Source organism: Sarcophilus harrisii, chromosome 4, assembly GCF_902635505.1.
Source record: "Sarcophilus harrisii chromosome 4, mSarHar1.11, whole genome shotgun sequence".
Taxonomy (NCBI): Eukaryota; Metazoa; Chordata; class Mammalia; order Dasyuromorphia; family Dasyuridae; genus Sarcophilus; species Sarcophilus harrisii.
Genome location: NC_045429.1, coordinates 325,372,422 through 325,392,520, shown reverse-complemented (window position 1 = coordinate 325,392,520; position 20,099 = coordinate 325,372,422). Strand labels below are relative to the sequence as shown.

The window sequence follows — 20,099 nt, the reverse complement described above, 5'->3', positions numbered from 1 at the left end:
ACTTATATTCTTAAATGACAAACTAGGAATGATAAACATCTTGCTGTATATTCTTTATTTTAATAATGAATTTTGGGTTATTCACAGTTCCTACCTAGGACCTGGCAAATAGTAGGGGCTTAAACATCTTTGTTGATTTATTGGTTCAATCAATCAATCAATCAATAATTACTGAATAGGGGACAGCTAGGTGGCACAGTGGATAGAGCACCAGCCCTGAAGTCAGGAGCACCTGAGTTCAAATCTGGTTTCAGACACTTAGCACTTCCTAGCTATGTGACCCTTAACCCCACTTAATTACTGAATAAATATTGTATCCATGGTAGCTGTAGAAGATGTATTAGAAGTGGTTCCTGCCCTCAAGGAACTTATATTCTAGTTAGAGAGGCAAAGTATAAATATAGAAAAGTTAAAGAATTGTAAAAGCATCAAATTAATGTATAAAATGAATTTGCAAGAATTATTAAAAGGCAATTGTCTAATAAATGATACAGAATAATAGAGATATTTCTTTGAATGGGAATAGGCTAGGAAGATTTCATGGAGGTGGAGGCCTTGAAGCATAGCCAAAGTTTGCTAATTAAATTATGTGATTCCCAAATCACTAAGAGGACTCAAGGGTCAACTCAGGAATTTAGATTGGGATCAGGATGAGCAAAGCCATTTGTTGTTCTTGTTTTCATTTCCATTGTTAGGCTAAGACTTTCCATGGAGGATCTCCATAACAGCAGGGTCAATTTAATATGATATATTGTGGCCGATATCTCTCTGCTTTAGAGTTTATTATCTATTATAGTTAATGAGAATTAATAACTTTTATTATTAATTCTCAATATTCTCAATAGTATCAAAATAATGAGAATTAAATTAGAATTATTTTTAAGGATTTTTGTTTTCATTTTAGCCTTATTTAGATTTAATAGTAAAGAATACTAATAAATAATAATATTATTTATTAGTATTAGTAAGAAATCTAGGTCCAGGAACCTATCTTTCCTTTTCTTTTTCTGAAAATATTTTTATTGATGTCTTTTTTCTGTGTTACTTAAATTTCTTTCCAGTACTGCTTCCCAGAAAGTCATCCTATATAATAAAGAATTTTTTTAAAGAAAAGGGGAAAAAATCAGCAAAACTAATTAGTATATTGAAAAAGTATAAAAAATGTACAATGTTCCATATCCATGGACATCTCACTTCTTCAAAAGAGTGGAAAGCAGTCTATATTCTCTTACCTTTTCTTTCGCATCATTCTTATTCTTTAAAATTCTGCACCATTAACTTTCAATAACCACTTTTCAATTAAGCCCTGATAATTAGGTCAACTGGCTAAGAAATGGATCCTTTAAAGAAAACTATAAGCGTGCTAGCCATATAATCTTGGCTCTTACCTGAAACCCCAGGATAGAGCAACCTGAGGAGATACATATCTACCTTGAAGTAAAAGCGTGGGCAAATTGGAAAGGGAAGAAAATGTTATCCAATGGCCTACAATTTACACTATATCATAAAACAGCTTACTACTAGTTCAACTAGTTCAAACTAGCTTACTACTAGTCACTAGGACATTTGTAAGCATTCCATTTACAACTGGAATTATTTCTGATAAGCTACTCTGAAGAACTAAAGAGCTTCTAGAGATATCCCATACTTTAAATGTTCCATGCCTAATTATTATTCATCTGTATTAGCATTGTTTTTGTGATAGTGAGATAATTGATTAATTTGACATTTCATCAAAAAACAGTGATTTTTTAAAAAAAGTGCAAAGCTGTAGCACATGGGCTATTTAGTTAATATATTTTATTGAAGTTCAAATTTGCCCCTCTCCACAAATTAAGGATTTCTTTAGGCACATCAACTGACTAATTTTATACTTTGATTTTTATATCCATATAGAAATAGAAAAAGCACAGAATATTATTAATAATATTGTTTATGGGAAAGTCAATATCGCTGATGTGATGCCTATACTGGAGAGCTTGGGAGTTGAGTTAAGTAAAGAAAAGCTCACTGAGACTCTAAAATCCATAAAACCTGATGGTGAGTATTTTTGCTTAATTTCAGGTTATTTGTTCAGAATGTTTATCTGTATTCTTTTGGATAGAATTATTAAAATTACAGTCATTTCATGAAGATTAAGAGTTGGGTATAGAGTATTTGTTTATATCCCTATGTTTATAAGAAGATATTATGATAAAATCAGGAGATAGCAAGACAAGGGGAAGGAAGGTAAAGGGGAGAGGTGGTAGGAAGTTGATGAAGGTTCCCATTCTTTGGTACCTTGATGTATATTAAAACAAAAACAAAAACAAACAAACAAAAAAAACATCTCATAGGTACATACCACCAAAGGTCTTCAATTATCTGTGCAAGATCACAATGTTAGGGGAAACAGTCTTTCATAGGCTGGTACAATGCATTCCATTGGAGTAGTGTTCTAAATGTGAATGAGTATACAAATGAAATTATAGCAAGGTCTGTGATTTTATTTTTTTAATAGTATTTTTTTCCAATTAATTGTCAAGACAATTTTTAGCATGTATGCATGATACCTTCTAAGTACTGTAGAAGATATATTAGAAAATGTGATGGTACACTTAGAGAATCCAAGAGAATCAACTAAAAAAACTTCCAGAAACAATGAACAACTTTAATAAAGTTGTAGGATATAATATACATATATTTTATAAGCAGTGGTCATCAAAACCATTTGGTACTGGCTAAGGAATAGAGTAGTGGATCAGTGGAATAGGTTGGGTTCACAAAACGCAATAGTCAATGCCCACAGTAATCTTGTGTTTGATAAACCCAAAGACTCCAATTTCTGGAATAAGAACTCACTATTTGACAAAAATTGTTGGGAAAACTGGACATTAGTATGGCAGAAAATAAGTATAGAGCAACATCTCACATCCTATACTAAAATAAGTTTAAAATGGGTTCATGATTTAGCTATAAAGAGTGAAACTATAAACTAATTAGAAGAAGAAAGGATAGTCTGCTTCTCCACTCTATGGAGAAAGAAAGAATTTTTGGCCAAAGAAGAACTATAGAACATTATGAAATGCAAAATGGATAATTTTGATTACATTAAAGGCCTCATTTCTAAAATATATAGAGAATTGACTCAAATTTATAAAAATGCAAGCCATTTTGATGGAAAGAACTATCTACATTCAGAGAGAGAGCTATGGAGAATATATGTGGATAAAAGTATAGTATTTTCACCTTTATTGCTGTTCGTTTGTTTTTTCTTTCTCATGTTTTTTCTCTTTTGATCTGATTTTTCTTTTGCAACATGATAAATATGGAAATATGTTTAGAGAAATTACATGTTTAACATATATTCAATTGCTTGTTGTCTAGGGGAAGGGGAAGGGAGGAAGGAGGAAAAAAAATTTGCAAAAAAGGTTTTTCAAGGGTGAATGTTAAAAAGTATCTTTGTATGTATTTTGAAAAATAAAAAAGCTATTATTATAAAAATAAAATAAAATAAAATCTGACCTTCCAAAAAAGACAAAACAAAATAAAAAAACCCAAGAAAATCCCAAATGGAGGTCATGAAGAATTGTATGCGACTGAAACTACTGAACAACAACAACAAAAGGAAGAGGGAGAAAAATTCCTAAATATATCCATTAAACTTAAAGAATAGCTGAGAACAGGATTCTCAGTCATTTGATATGCTAAAATGAATAAATGAAAAAGCATTTGCTGTATAAAGTATTGTTCTAAATACTAGGATACAAATAGAAAAACAATACAGTCCCCATCCTCAAGGAGCTTACTTCCTGATAGGGGAAAAGTCAATATGTATAGGAGACTTCATGATAAGACCCCAAGGTCTTTAGGATAGAGCTTATGCACCATACTCATGGGAACCTACATGGTCCAACAAATGGAGCTCTGGACTTGGAGTCAGGAAGACTCAACTTCCTGAGTTCAAATTCAATCTCATACTTTTACTAGCTGTATGACCCTGGGCAAGTCACTTAACCCTGTTTGCCTCAGTTTCTTCATCTATAAAATGAGCTGGAGAAGGAAATGGTAAACCCATTCCAGTATATTTGCCAAGAAAACCCCAAATGGGTCCTGGAGAGTTGGATGTGACTGAAATGATCAAATGTCTTTAATGTCATTAATAAAACCAATTTGGATTCTCCTGTTGAATTATTTGATGATGCCAAAGACTTGGATAATAAGAATTTTCTTTTCTGGGTTTTCATTAGTTGTGGCTTCAGAGGAGATGGGGATTACAATACATCAGAGAAAATTGCCACATCTCACCTCAATGGGGGTTACTCCCCTGACCTATAGCTGCAGGGTGGAAGCTGCGGGAGTGTTGAATTCCCAAAGCTTTTGGGCTCTGTTTCCAGAGATGCCTCCACAGGGGTTTGAGGGGTAATGGTGATTTAAATAGTTCAACCTGCTTATAACATGTTGTCTTTTCCTCAGGATGCATTACTACTTTAGTTAGGCTTATTCATATGCCCAGGTTGATAAGGTTTTGGTAGTGGGAGGGATGGTGAAGCCTTCTTTTCACAGAACTGCTTTTAATGGTGACTTCAAAAACCAATTTAGAGAAAAGTATTTCTGTGTGTGTGTATGTGTGTGCATGTGCACGTGTGTTATTCTGTTTTTCTTTTAAAGATTTCTTTCTTTTTTTCAAATAATACTTCATTCCGACAATCTGGAGGGAGAGTTACAAGTTGTTCTTTCTGTACTTGACCAATTTGTCCTTTCCTAATGTGTAGATTTTTGAAACAAAGCACATTCTTTTTATATTTTACACTCTTCATTGCAATCCCTTGAGGTCTCCAAAGCTTCCTCCTGCCCTTTATTCTTGCAAAAGCCTAAACCCTCAAAAGCCTATTGTTCTTGATAGTTATTGCTGCCAAATACCATGGAAAATGGCCTATATGAACTATACTGTTCCCTGAACCAGAATCTCAGGAGCTATCACTAGAGAGTGAGGGACTTTTCTGTCTGTTTTGTTTTATCTAACAGAATTTTGATCTACAATTAGAATTCTAATACTCCTGCCCTCCTTCTTCACTTCCTTTCTGTCTCTCTCTCATTCTATTTTTCTCATTTTTTTTTTTTTAGGGTAGGAAACCTATATTTTCTTTCACAACATGACTTTTATGGAAATGTTTTGTATAACTTCACATGTGATTTCTTAATGGAGCAGAATTATGTGCTTTTCCTTGTAGTCAAAATCTTAACCTCCAGCCATTTCATTTTCTTGTCTCATTGTCATTCAACTGCTCTTTACTTAGATTTTGTGTCTATTGCATCACTGTTTTGTCATTTAAAAAATAAAACATATTTTTAAATTTCTCCCACACATGCATGACTTCCCCCTCCTTTTCCTAATCCTCACCTTTGCATAAGGGAATCTTGAATTCCATTCTAATTACCCTAAAGCAAACCATTTACTGCCCTCTCTCACCCAAAGCAAAACCTAGCTACTTACATTGACTGAATGAGTGAGGGAGCCATCAAATATAATCCTTCCAGGAAGTTGGTTAATCGCTAAGCTTTGACATTTTTTTCTGTTCCTCTGTCCTCTAGACTTAAGGACCATCTATCTGCCTTGCTTCTACTTGTTATGTCCTCCAATATGAGTATGAGCTCAGTGGTATTTGATACATTTAATAGTTGTTTAGTAAATTTTCAGTTGGGTTGTGCCATCTTGCTGTCACCTTACAACTTATTTTTGTTATTCTGTGAATTTACTGATAATGAAAATATAAATGATTGAGGAGTGATTAAAAATGTAAAAAGAAAAATCTGGTGAGAGATGATGATCATTCTCGTTAGTTTCTGTGATAACTTTTCATTTGGGCTGCATATATAGAATCCAAAAAGTTGTTTTGTGGAGAAGAAAAAAAATGAGATAAGCATTGAAGGATGGGCAAAATTTGATTCCCAGTAATATAATAATGGACCTTCAGGAACTCTAGGGCCATATTGGGATCTAGAAAGTCTTTACTGCCTGAGTCTTCATCAATGTTTTTAGGCCAAAGTCCGTTCTGTATAATCCCCATAAGAATGAGGGAAATTCATAACATGGCTTGCTTATACCTTTTACCTTCTTTAGAAGCTGTTAGACACATTGGCCCTCGGGAGAGGATCTGATTTAGTTCAAACTTAAAATATCCCTAAAGTATCTAAGGCAGGTTATAGGACAAATGCTAGTTTTCTACTTTACAATGCACTGTATGGGGCCATGTTTGTAAGGATATACCTGTATCTCCAGAGTCTAAATTGTTTTTATTTTTGACCTTTTTCTAGAAGAGGGAAAGGTGGCATTTGAGGATGTAGCCAACAAATTAATTTCAAGCAAAGATGCATTAAAGGGCCAACGTGAGTATTAATAAACCTTCCCTTTTTGTGTTGGTATACACACTGTGACTTGAAATAGGATTTTAATCTTATATATCTTTCCCATGAGCTCCCATTTCCCCTTACTTTCAGGTCTTTTAAACATTGGTATATATTATCTTATTATTGTCTTAAATGGAAATGTGGGAGTACTAAGTTCCTTTCTAATGAAAAAACATTTCGCTGCTGAACTATATTTTCAAACAAATTTTTTTGCTCCGGTATATAGAATTATTTGATTGATGGGCAGATTGTGGTCCCTGCCCTAAAAAATTTTTGCTCAAGAGAATAGGGTAGACTCAAAAAATTAATTTTTAGGAATTAAGTAAACATACATTATCTTTCATGAGATATTACCAGAAATCTCACAAGGCAAGGTAAAGAGGGGATTTGGAGAAGGCTAATTGCCCAGTGATTGGTATAAGCAAAAATATTATTCATAGAGGGCCTTGAAAATAAGGGAAGAGGAGAGAATGGAAGGAAAGGGAAAGGAAAACATAAAGATTTTGAGAGTCCAAATTTCAAAAAATTCAAAGAAAAAAAAAAGATCCTATAGCCTAAAGTTATTCAAGGAATGTTAGTTTGGATAAATGGCAGATTCTTAAGAATGAAATTCTGAACTGAAAAGAAAGAACATATGGGTGGGTATTCACCATCAACAATCATTATGGGGGCTGAGCTGGCTATTACCATCAGCCAGACCAGCCACCTTGATGGTCGCTGACAATGAATACTTCATTGTCTATCAGGTCATAAAGGGACACATGTATGAGGAAATACATGAGTTCCATTAAGAAATCTTTAATTTCATTTGTCCTGATTTTTTAGAAGTTTAGGTTCTTACAAAAAAAAAATAGAGATTTCTGTGAGATGGAGTGCTTTAGAAAGTGCTTAATAGAGGAAGGAATTTTAGGTAGACCTTGAAGAATGGACAATATTTGTTGTTCACACATTAGTTTTGGCTAGGTATGTGGAACACAAAGAAAGAAAATGACTTTATAGAGGGAGAAGGAAATGAGTTAGACTTTGAAGGATGAGTAAAATTTCCTGCCCAACAATACAATTCATTAACCTCCAAGAATTGTAGAGCCAATTTAGGGACTCAGATTAAGACCAGAGAAAATAACAAGAAGTTTCTCCTGTCTGGGTTTTCATATACATTCCTAGGCCAAGGTCCACTCTGGAAGAATTCTATTGAAATGAAGTCTATTTCATAAATTGCTTTACTTGTCCTTTTTACCACTTCTCACAAGTGTTTAGCTACACTGGCCATTGGAGAAAGGTTCTGGTGTGGTTCATATTTAAAACACTTATAAAATATCTCAGAATCCTTGGGTGGGCTTGAAAAGCCAAAGATTTCATCCAGTCTCTCTAAAATCTTATTAGCTGACTGAAAATGGGTATGCTGAAAGCTAAAGTTATTTTATCTTTCATTCCTCTTTATAATTTGGAAACATACCTATAGATCATCTGTTTTTTTAAGGTTCACAGTCTATTCAAAGGGAAAAGGGGGCAAGTATCCTAAACATCCTCAAATCTACCCAAGATTTGTAGATTATCACGGATCTCTTTGCTACTTTCACTTTGTAACTAGCTGTTTATTTCTTAATCAACCAATCTCAAGAGAAAAAGAGATCCATGGAATCATAGGATTCCATGATTAAAAATCATAGATCTATCCTTTTATTTAAGGGAATGAATTATAACAATGAGGTCATGTATTATTCTAACAGTATCCTATTAGAAGAAATGAGTAATTTTATTTGATATGATACCTTTAGGTGCTAACATTTTACTCTTTTGTAATTCTAAGTAAAAATTTTGGATATCTTTTAGTTCTCAAACTAAACTTTTGCATGGCCTTAAGTATAAGAATCATAGATCTAGAAAATGAATACATTTTTTCCATCCCAGGATTTCTTTGGATTTCTTTATCTGGAGATTCAATAATTTAATATGTTTACATTTGTGTTTTAATTTACTTATAGAAATAGAGAATGCACGTACAATTCTTTTCAATGTCACCAATGGGAAAGTTGCTCTTGAAGATTTGTTACCTACTATGGAGTCCTTGGGAATTGATTTAGCTGATGAAGCTCTTAAAGAAACACTGCAATCAGTTGAACCTGATGGTAAGTATATCATTTGTTCATTAAGTTAATGTGCAAAAACTATACACAAAATCACATTTCCATTTTCTTAGCTTTTTTCCTCATCTCTGAAATGGAAATGACAAAACTATATTACCTCCTGGGTATTTGTGAGAATCAAATGAGATGACATATATGAAGTATTTTGAAAATCTCTTAAATGCTATATAATTGCTAGTTGTTATTATTATGCTAGCTATTATGGGTAAAGCTATGATTTCCTTTATCTACTGTTCAGGATAAGAAATCCTATATGAATTAAAATGGTAAGAGAATAGTTATAGGGGAATGGATTTCTGGGAGGAAATCTGAGAGGAAAGGAAAAGGAATATTAAGATGAATAATGAATGACATGTGCATCAATTTCCTGGAGGTAACTCTATCCTGTTGCTCTACTATATTAGGTAATTAGGTATTTATTTATATCTCATCTCAAGGGACCTATTTCTGGGTTCATCAGCATATGTAGTTTTCTGTCTTAATCCTTGAGTCCCCTTTCCTGTTTTTACTCTTTACTATGTCCATGGTTCTTTGTTTAGGGTTGTCAGTAAACATCTGCTGATTTTTTTGTGGTAAAGTGATTGCTACAGAAATCCTCTTGCTGCCCTAAAGTTTCTGTCAGCCAGATTATTTGAAATAACTAGTCAGTTTTAGGTTGTTGGACACTTAGAAATTTATCCAGCACCCAGGGAAAGTTTTAATGATCTGGTACTTCAAGAGGAATAGACATTAGGAATATCTATAAAGGATAGTTAGATGGCATGATGGATAGAGGATCAGACTTGGAATCAGGAAGATTCAACTTCCTAAATTCTAATCTGGCCTCAGAGAGCTTTGTGACCTTGGGCAAGTCACTTGAACTTATTTATCTCAAGTTTCTTTATCTGTAAAATGACTGGAAAAGAAAATGGCAAATGATTTTAGTATCTCTGCCAAGAAAACTCCAAATAGGGCCACAAATAGTCAAATATGATTTAAATGACTTACCAATAATAAAGAGAGCCCTCTTACTAGTTACTAGATGGTAAAGATTTTGGTTGCATTGGTCCAGAAGTTCCAGAAGAACCTGTATATGGTATGTAGGTTTTAATTCCTTTTTCCTTCTTACTTTCTGTTTTCCTTCTTATGCACATGTATCTAAATTTCCAAAAGGTCATATAAATATCAGGTTGCATAAATATTCCTAGAAGCTTTGGAACCCTTTCCCTAAAAAATGATATAGAACTGTGTTCTTTTATTCTACATGAGCAGATATAGCAGTGGAGGCAAGGAAGAAAATGACTATTTTAGAACTGGTCTTGAGGGAGATCTTTCCAGATTGATTTCATTGTTACCATGCAAATTTGACTAATAAGACCCCTTATCTGTAGACCTAACCAGATGGAGAAACCTAACATGATGGAGAAACCTTTTTCTTAGGCCTTTCAGAATTCAAATTATAAGCCTTATTTACCAAATCTCATAGCATGGAAACAAATACGTTCTGCAGAGGTAGATATCATGTTATGATCACGTTAGGTCACCTTATGAAATCCTTAGATATGCAGTATAAGTTTTACTAATCTATTACAAGTTGGAAGGAAAGCTCTCTGATGGGCTTTATATATAAATGTATAGAAATCATATGTAATGAGAATCTGATACATGCTCAGATTGCCTCCTTTGGTATCTCTACTTGGAGGACACCAGGGAAAAGATACTATTTTTTCACATGGAAGATACTAGGGAATTGCCTCCAGGAGAATTGTGAATATGATGTAATTTAAATTCTTTATATTTATGTCTAATGGTAGACGTTCTATAACTGGTTCTGGAAAGCTAACCATTAGAGATACACCTTTAAATGCAGAATTTTTCTTGAAAAATGAAACCTAGAACAGGAGGTACTGAAACTTTCCTTTGCATATGTAAAATTCAGCCTTTGGTTCTTCTATTGGTAGCAATTTTTATTATTCTAAATATGGAGCAATTATGGCCTATGTTATATGTACCTTTACTATTATTGTAATATAACTCATCCAGGACTGACTTTGTAAATGTTGTTGTTGTTGTTGTTGTTGTTTTTGATAGAGAGACAGAAGCCTGTTCTCATAGTCTTGATTCTACTCTTAGGAGCTTCCTCAATTCAGGGACCCATTCCTATATAAGTGGTCATTGGTTTGTAAGAAGGTTCATAGAAGAATAAAGAACAAAAATAATTAAGTTTGCTTATGATCTGAATTTATGATTTGACCCTTAAGTTCTCTTCCCAATTTGCCACAGAATCTAAACATGCTATAGTTGCAGCAAATAGATTAATATTCATTGGGGGCTTTTTGGTTCAAACTTTTTTTTGGAGTAGCTTATGTCTATGATATAAACTAATTGACAGTTACTGGGAGCTAGAATAGGCCTCAACACCTCTGGCCTACATAATAGTAAAGGAAGTTCCCCTGAAAATTATTCATTTTTTATATATTTTGTAGATTTAGCTTTGAAGGGTCTGCTTGTCTGTCCACTAAAAAATGTGAATTTTTTCCCTCTTTTATAGGTGATGGAAAAGTAGATTTCAAGGAAACTATTGAGGAATTCCTTAAGCAAAAAAAGCTACAAATAGCCCAACGTAAGTAATATCAGTGAACCAATTTATTTCTGTATTGCCATATAATATGCACATTGCTGTGATTTTTTTTCTGCCTTTCCAACAATATACTTTTATTTCATTTTGAGTTTTTCTTTTTCAAAAGTAGAAATATAAACTAAATGGAATGCCAGGAATGCCACACTGTTCCCTGTATTAAAAAATTGATGGTAAACTTTTAGTTATTTAAACAGCCAATCAAAATTTATTTTATCATTATTCCAGAAGCAGTAGACCATAATAAATAAAGTGCTAGAAGCCCTGTTTTTCAAATCTATCCTCTAACACATTAATTCTATGACCATAAGTAAGTCACCCTCAAAAAACCGTAAGACTTATCTACTGAATTATATAGACGAGCTATGATATCATTAGCATTTCACTTATCTCTTATGTATAGCCACATTCACATACTATATGAACGCTGCTTTGAGAGATGTATTAGAGAATCTGGTAAGAGTTTCAGTGTAAGTACAGAAAGTTTTGTCATTTTACGAAGTTAAGTAAATGGATAAGATAACAATGTAAGAGATACTACAAGGTAATAATATTAAGGCATGCCATATCCTATTCTGGATAATCCTAATGAGAGCTAGATGAATTTCAGGGTAATGAGGTCTAGATATGGGGTACCTAAATAAAATTAGGATTTAATTGAGGTCTAGTGGTAGGTTTGGGGTACAGGGAGTCAAATAGAACTCAAGTGAAGTAGTATAGAAAGAGATTTGACCATAGACACTTTTGTGTTACTTTGGGAAGGTCACTTAATTCCTTACATCCTCAGTTCCCTCATCTCTGAAAAGGGTAGAATAATAGCACTTAGGGTGTTGGAAAGATCAAATGAAATAATATTTGTAAAACAGCACCATACCTACCACATAGTAGGAATTTTATAACTCATAGTTGGAACTTAATAATATTCACTTCCTTCCTTCACCTCTTCATATCCTTCAAGGAGTTTTTCTGTATTCTTTCAGTTGTTAAATCCCACACCAATCACAATGCATTTATTACATTATGTATTTAATTTGTCTGTGAGCATATTTTATCCCATTAGTAGAATATAATGTCTTTGAGGAGTATCTCACTAACTTTTGTATACCCAGTCCGTAGCACTTAATTAATGGCTGTTTATCAATGGAGGAACTAACTCAAGACATGGATACAGAAAACATACTGCATTTAATTACCTATGTGGCTTTGCCCATGGTGCTTCACCATTATAATCTCTCTTATCTTCAAAAGAGGATTTTGGTTAATTGATATATAAGGTCCCTTTCATTTCTAGACCTGATCGTCAGATTATTAGGAGCAATAGAAGTTTTTAGTTATTAGGTTATTTGAGTGAAAATAGATACCCAAGAACTTCTGTATTAGAAAAATGAATACTTCCTTCAAATCAAGTATTTCTTTAGGCTGACACACTTAATGATTTTAATCTTTGATTTTTTTTACATAAATAGAAATAGAAAAAGCACAGAATGCTGTTTCCACTGTAACCAATGGGATGATCCCTGTTGAGGATTTATCATCTACCCTGGAAAGCTTTGGAATCAAACTAATAGATGACCTGCTTAAGAATATTCTGCAGTCTGTTGGAACTGAGGGTAAATATCTATTTCCATAGTACCCATGAGAATATTTTTCTTTCTAGTGACAAAGCTAAAATTGCAGTCACTTGTTAATAAAAGGTAAAAATGATGGATAGAGTAAGGTGGTCTAGAGATCACCTTTCAGATGTGTCTTTGCCCCCTTTTTAGAAGGGAAAAGTGTTTGAATAGTGGTAGGAGGAGAGGTATAATAATAAAAAATTCAAATACCTCCCTAAATCCTGATTCATTAGTTTTAGCTTATATGACTTAATGCTTATTGCTTTGTGTCTAATTGGAGTCCATTAATATCATGCAAAGTTCTTTTTAATGTTAAAGTGCTTGACACAACAACGCATCCATCCTCCCTGATGGCCAGTATACCATATCATTATAAATACTTTACTTATTTTATGAATACTTAAGAAATTTCAGTGATTCCTTATTACTTCTAGGATCAAATATCGTTTTCTGGATCTTAAAGCACTTTACAACTTGGTTCCTTCCTACTTTTCAGGCTTTTTCTTCTTACCTTTACGGGCTTTTTATATTTTATTTTCCTTCATGTATTCTACAATCCACTGGTTCATTTGTTCCTTCCATACAACACTATCTCTCTCAACAGTTTCGTGCAGGACTAAATTCAAATCCCAAGTTTTTGCAAGAGGACTTTCCAGGTCCTCTTATTGCTAGTAGCCCCACCCCGCTTTGAGATTATCTTTCATCCACTCTGTATGTATCTTGTTGTTACCCAGTTATTTACATGGTATTTGCTCCCACCACACCCCCATCAGTGCAGGTAGGTGATGCCATGATGCACAGAATACCAAGTCTGGAGTCAGGAAGGCTCATTTTCCTGAGGTCAAATGTGACCTCAGATACTTACTGTGTGACCCTGCACAAGTCACTTTACTCTGTTTTTTATCTTACTGGGGAGAAATAGTTATCAAATGGTTATGGTCCTGGGGAAATTAATTTAATTAAAAAGCCAAGATCACTTACTGCATCTTGGTCCATCACCAGTGGTCCTGACCTTTGTCTTCCCCCACTGGACTTAGATAATTCTGGCTGGAGAGAATGAAGTTGATAGCTTTGTGCAGCTCAGCCTTATTCAAATCCAATTCACTTACAAGGGAAGACACCACCCTCTTGATGTCATTGGTCCTTTTTGAGAACGAAGGATGAACACAATAACATATAGATAAAGCAAAGACAAGGTGGCATTGTCGTAACTTCATTGCAGCCATGCTTGATTTGCCAAGGCTTACATTTCACTTGTCTAGCCATTAAAAAAAAAATCCAGGCTCAGATAAGAAAATAGTAAAGGAAAATGGTGGAAAATAGTAAAAGAATGGTGGAAAACCACAAGAAAATTTTTTCCTCAAATTCATTTTATTTGAATAAACAGAATAAGCAAAAAGAAAATCAGAAAAGCAATACAAAACAAAATGAAACAAGACAAAACAGAACATTATCATGTGCCCAGTAGAACATCAGGGAAGATTCAAAATATATAACAGTAAATTACCAGTTCAAGAAAGTATATGTGTGTATATACCTATATATGTATATATACTTATAAATAGAAGAAATTATATTTATGAGTGTCCATCTTTTCTTTACTTCCTTGTAAATTGTCTTTTTGTTCTCTGCAGCTCACCTTTTTTACTTTATTCTTTTTTCTCCTTTCAATCCCTTATCCATACCGCTAAGCAAGCTATAATTAAGAAAAGATATATGTAGATATATACATACATATACACACACTTCCCTTTCATCCCCCACCATCCCCAAGCAAGCTACAATTAAGAAAAGATATGTTTATGTATACATATGAAGAAATATACATACATACACTCATATATACACAAGTCTTTCTTTTCCCTGCTGACTCTTTACTTGAATTCTGCTCCATAAATTGTCTTGCTCTTACTTAACATTCCCTCCCCAGGGATCCCTCCCTTGTCTTCTTCCCTCACTCTTTGCTTCCTCATCCCTCCCCTATCCCTCCCCCATCCCTCCCCCATCCCTCCCCCATTATTTCTTTCTTCTTTCTTCTTTTGCTAAGGGCAGTTGGGGTTAAGTGACTTGCCCAGGGTCACACAGTAGAAAGTGTTAAGTATCTGAGGTCAGATTTAAACTCAGGTCTTGACTTCAGAGCTGATGTTCTATCCACTCCACCACCTAGTTTTCCCTTCCCTTATTTCTTTATAGATTTTGGAGGATGATATACCCTTCATGGTATATATGCAGTATTGCCTATTGAACCTATTTCCAATGTGAGTAGGTTTTCAGAACTTCATTTGTATAACATGATTACTCTTTTTACCTTTACTCTGCCAGTCTTTCTTTTCAGCTTACCTTATTGTTGATATAAATCTTAAATATAAAGTATACATTTCCCATGTAAAATAAGCGTAAGCAATTTGTTCATGTTTAAACAGTTTGTCCATATTGGGTTCTTTAAAATTGCTCCATGATATAGGCTCTTATATGTTAAATTTTGAACTTAAAAGAAAATTGCTTATTTTATTTATTTCACATTACTCTTTGGGGTAGAAGCATTTTTTTTTTAACTAAAGTGTCCTCCTCTGAAGATGAATTCTGATCTTCCCTGTTCCCGTAATATGTTTCATTGGTGGGGTTCTTTCTTCTTTGCTGGTTCATTTAAAAAAAAGAGGTATTAATGTAAGCACCTCTAATTGTGGGGTGGGGGATAATGATGCTTCAAGCTTCCCTTCAACTCATCTGACCAGGAACCCCAAAGTAAGATCTCCACCCTCCTGCAAATATCCACAGCCAAGAGTGTCTCCATCCCACTGCCTCTGCACTCACTAGGTGCTGGTTCCTTCTTGTCTTGTCTTAGCAGCACAGCTGGGCCCAGGTGTTTCTAATCAGCAACGGTTCACTCTGTCTTCAGGGACTCAAGCTCCTACTTGACAAACAATTTGGGAGATAAAAGTGTCTGTGGTTCCTGCTGAGGCTCCAGCCTCACCTAGTTACCCTGAGGGACACCCACTTGGTGTTTCTACCTGGAGGTGTTTGCACTTAAGATGGGTTCCTTTTCCTAGGAAGCCGTAGCGGCCAGGAGCTATCCTGGGTTGGAATATTTCCAGCTTTAGAGATAACGTCATGAGTCTGCGAGACGGAGAACTCCAGATTCTACAATCAGAGCTGACTGGCAGCATCTGCCACTATGGCTTCCTTGGAAAAGTTGACTACTGACTTGCTAAAAGATAATGAATGGGTGATTTGTTAAGTTCCTAACCCAGGTGAAGGTGAAGTGACTCTTCAACAGCCCTGAAAAAAATATTATCATGTTTTGACGTTTTAAGTATCCATCTCTTGGGAAATATAATAGGAAATTATAGGTTACTGTTTCAAATGTTAAGTCTTTGTTAGAATATATTTTTGAGTATTTTGTGTTTTATCTTTTTTGGTTAAAATCTTGTTTGTTTAATAGGAGAAATAAATAGCTGCCCTATATTTGATCTATACTGTACACAGAATACTTTTTTGGTCAGTAATGGGAAATACCTAGGTGTGAGCTCTTATATAAACTTCAAAATAAGTGATTTTACGCAGGGGTCTGGAATAGAGAAAGAGAAATAATGAAATAAAAGGGGATCTGGTCCCTCTTTTTTAGAAATTAGGATGCACCACAACTTAACCTAGTCTTAGAATGATCCTACTCCAAGCAAGACCCTTTAGTGAGAGAGAGAGCAGTCTTACCCCTCTGAACTAAATTTATACAAAGTTTACTGTTCTTGTGTAAGTGCTTTTTAAGTTTTTGCACATTTAATGTAGAATTTAACAAAAGTTTATTCACCATTTTGAATCATTCTTGCGATTTCTATGCAAATATTTTTGCTTTCTCAACAAAGAACAACTATAAAATAGTAGCATTGCAAAGATATTTTCATTTTATAAATAAGGAAAGTAAGAACCAGATAAAAATTACCCATTCATGGTAAATTCATCTTGTTAGCCACAATGATGATATATTCCAAATTCAAATTTTCTGTCCATTGAAGTGCCTCAACTGACTTCTTCCTCCGATTCATAGATGATGGAACAGTGAATTTAAAGAAATTTGTGGAAGAACTACAGAAGGATGAAGAATTCCCAAAGGATAAAGGTGAGTATGAATTTTTAAGTTGGTTAATGACAAGTGTTTTATTGCTGTTCTGAAATGTGAATTTTGACATTTTTGTAAACTGTGACTTTTTAAATTTAAGAATTTGACTTTTTACTGGTCTCCTTCCCATCTCTTCTCTGCTCACTTGAAATACTTTATTAACTCGTCCAATTGGTTTAAGTAATAATTCACTCTTTGCTACAATGTTTAGTGAATGAAGTTTAACCAATCAACTTTATTGAGCTTTCTACTTTCTATAAGATATTTTATTAACTGTTATACGATATAGTAAGATGCCTCTGATAGTAAGAGGCTTACCATCTAGTCAGACACACTACAAGTTAATAAAGAATATAGGTTTTACAAGAATTATACAAGAAAAGGTACAGGGCATTACTTTTAGATTGTCTCAGTGATATAGACAGGAAATATTTTAAAATAATATCATATATTTTCCCCAATTATATGCAAAGACAATTTTAAAAAAATTTGAGTTCTAGATTTTCTCTCTTTTTCTTACTGCCTTTTACACTCCTCCCTGAGATAATAAGCAATTTGTTATAGGTTATATGTATAACCTATGTTATGTTTGCATGTAATCATGCAAAACATTTCCATATTAGTCATGTTGTGAAAGATACAGATCAAAAAAACTCCATAAAAATAAAGTGAAAAATAGTATGCTTCAATTTGCATTCAGACTCCATCAGTTTTTTCTCTAGAAATGTTTAGCATTTTTTTTATTATGAGTCCTTTTGGATCATTGTATGGCTGAGCATTGTGAAATCATTTACAGTTGATCATCATATGATATTGCTATTACTTTGTGCAGTGTGATAGACAGGAAATATGAGTTCAGAGAAGGAAGATATCTTTGTGAATTATAGGGGACTGGAAAGGCTTCACATATTTGAATGAGGCTTTCAAGAATGGATCAGAATTGCAATTCAGAAACTTCCAGTTTCTAGAGATTCCCAAGCTAATATAGATCAAGATTATAATTACAGTCATGGGTGATAGTGCGATCTAAAACGTGACTATCTCTGTGAGCTGCTGAAGAGGTCATCATGGCGAAATGGGTCGATATCCTTGGGAGATTCAAATATTCAAGGGATATCAATGTAGATATTGAAATCCCTCAGTCCCTCAGGTATAAGGACAGAGGAAGTCTGTGAGCCAGGTACTGAATTTCTTAAGAAAGAAAAAAGAATATCCTGGAGCAGAAATGTGCAGTTAAGAACCTGCAACTTGTCAGCTGCATTGCACTCCAAAACATTCTAGAGTGAAAGTCCGAACCAGATTAAAATGTAAAATTGGGAAATATTAAACAAAATAAATAAAACATAGATCATAATAATATGTGGTTTTCTAAATCAAAATATGACCCATAACAATTCTTTTGAACAATTTAGTGACCCCCAGTTTATATCTGAATTTGACATTACTGACCCTAGAGGCTGTTAGATGACTATGATAGAGAATTGAACCAAGTGATATGGACCAATGGAGAGAGCTTCCAAAGAGAAGTTGCTGAATGAGTGATGATGGCAAAGGAAGGCTCTAGATGTGGCAAAAAGAGAATCTGTATTTTCAAATTATTTTAGCAAAGCCAAAAACTCAATAGCAGCAGATAAAGAGGCCATTTCAGAATCAGGGAGACCTGGGTTCAACTGAAGAACCATTGTTCTTGAAAATTAATATTTTAACGAAAGCAAGTTCTTAGGCGTCTTTAAACTCAGCAATAATTCCGCTTTTTGATTCGTTCATGTATAGAAACAGAAAAAGCGTTAAAAGCTGTCACCAAGTTTGCTGAGGAGAAAGTCAAGATCAGTGATGTCTCTCCTATTCTGGAGAGCTTAGGTGTCAAGTTACCTAAAAAAGACCTTCAAAAAGCATTGGAAACTCTTAAAACTTTTGGTAAGTATTTCAGCTATTTGTTAGTTAGTCATTTTTCAGGCATATCTGACTCTTTGTGTCCCCATTTGGGATTTTCTTGACACAAATATTGGAGTGTTTTGCAACTTCTTTCTCCAGCTTATTTCACTGATAAAGAAACTGAGGCAAACAGGTTTAAATGACTTGCCTCAGATCATATACTAGTTAAGTGTCTGAGTTCAGATTTGAACTCAGGACCTCCTGACTCTAGAGCTAGTACTCTATTCTCTATATTCTATTCTTTTTGCCCTTTTCAACTATTTACCCGGGTGTTTTATTATTATATTAGATTTATTTTCTTTCTAGTAGGAAAGTCACCATTTCCATCACTTCATCTGGAGCATCTGGGTTTGGGGGTGGGAGGTTATTAGTTTGAAAATAACTTTACCTTTTAGAGTAGTCAGGGGTGGGGTGGGGAAAGATATGATTCTTTTCCTAGATACGAGTGAGTAGGAAGTGACTTCTTGGGAAAAGAGACTAGAGAGAAAAGTAATCAGTATCAATTGGTATTGGGCGAAGGAAGAGGAATGATAGTGATGAGGAATTCTGCAATTCTCCCATGGCAGTTCCCTGTATTTTGATGCAATGACAATATGAAGTCACACTCAATACACTCATTTTCTGCTTTTTTGTTGGCCTGTGGAAGCTCCCTCTTTTATTCTTCTTTTTAAGTCATGTTGATAGATTTTGTTTTTACATCACATTTCTGGACATGTTCTTTCCCCTCATGCCTTATTTGAACTTTCCATTTCCCAAAGTTAGGTACTAAATTACTTCATTTAATGACTTAGTCTGACAGCATATGAAAACATGATACACTCTTAGTACTACCACCACTACCACAATTTCTACAATGAATTAAGTGTCTGCTCATCCATTCTTTGTCTTGCCAGCCTCCCCTAGCACTAGTTTTACATCATGCTCTGTTTGCAGGGTCCCTTTTTATATTACTGTGGCTCTTACAGGTTGGTGTACCAGTTGAGAATGTGTGCTAGCCTACTGCTAAGTGGTTAATAAACTTCTAAAGTCTCAACTATGCAAGATCATTAGCCATCTGATCCAACCTTTAACTATGCAAGAAGACTCTTTATAACATCAGCAAGGGATCTTCTACACTCTACTGACCATGAGGGGGAATTCATCACCTTCTAGAACACCCCATCTACTTGGAGACAATTCTAATCTTTAGAAAGTTTCTTCTTATGTAGAACCAAATTCTGTATTTATAATTTCCCTTTATTATTTCTAGTTTTGCTTTCTGAGGTCAAATAGGATAAGCC

At 34.3% G+C, this 20,099-nt stretch overlaps 1 protein-coding gene across 1 annotated transcript in view; it reads left to right on the top strand.

Moving 5' to 3' along the window:
* The first annotated feature begins 1,902 nt into the window (after positions 1-1,902).
* LOC116423618 (EF-hand calcium-binding domain-containing protein 13-like) overlaps positions 1,903-20,099 on the top strand; it is a 56,650-nt gene continuing 38,453 nt past the window's right edge. The window contains exons 1-7 of the mRNA XM_031968644.1: positions 1,903-2,040; positions 6,298-6,369; positions 8,376-8,519; positions 11,068-11,139; positions 12,621-12,764; positions 16,813-16,884; positions 18,658-18,801. Of these exons, the coding sequence (XP_031824504.1) occupies positions 1,962-2,040; positions 6,298-6,369; positions 8,376-8,519; positions 11,068-11,139; positions 12,621-12,764; positions 16,813-16,884; positions 18,658-18,801 (727 nt within the window). The 5' untranslated portion in view covers positions 1,903-1,961. The remainder of the gene's footprint in view (positions 2,041-6,297; positions 6,370-8,375; positions 8,520-11,067; positions 11,140-12,620; positions 12,765-16,812; positions 16,885-18,657; positions 18,802-20,099) is intronic.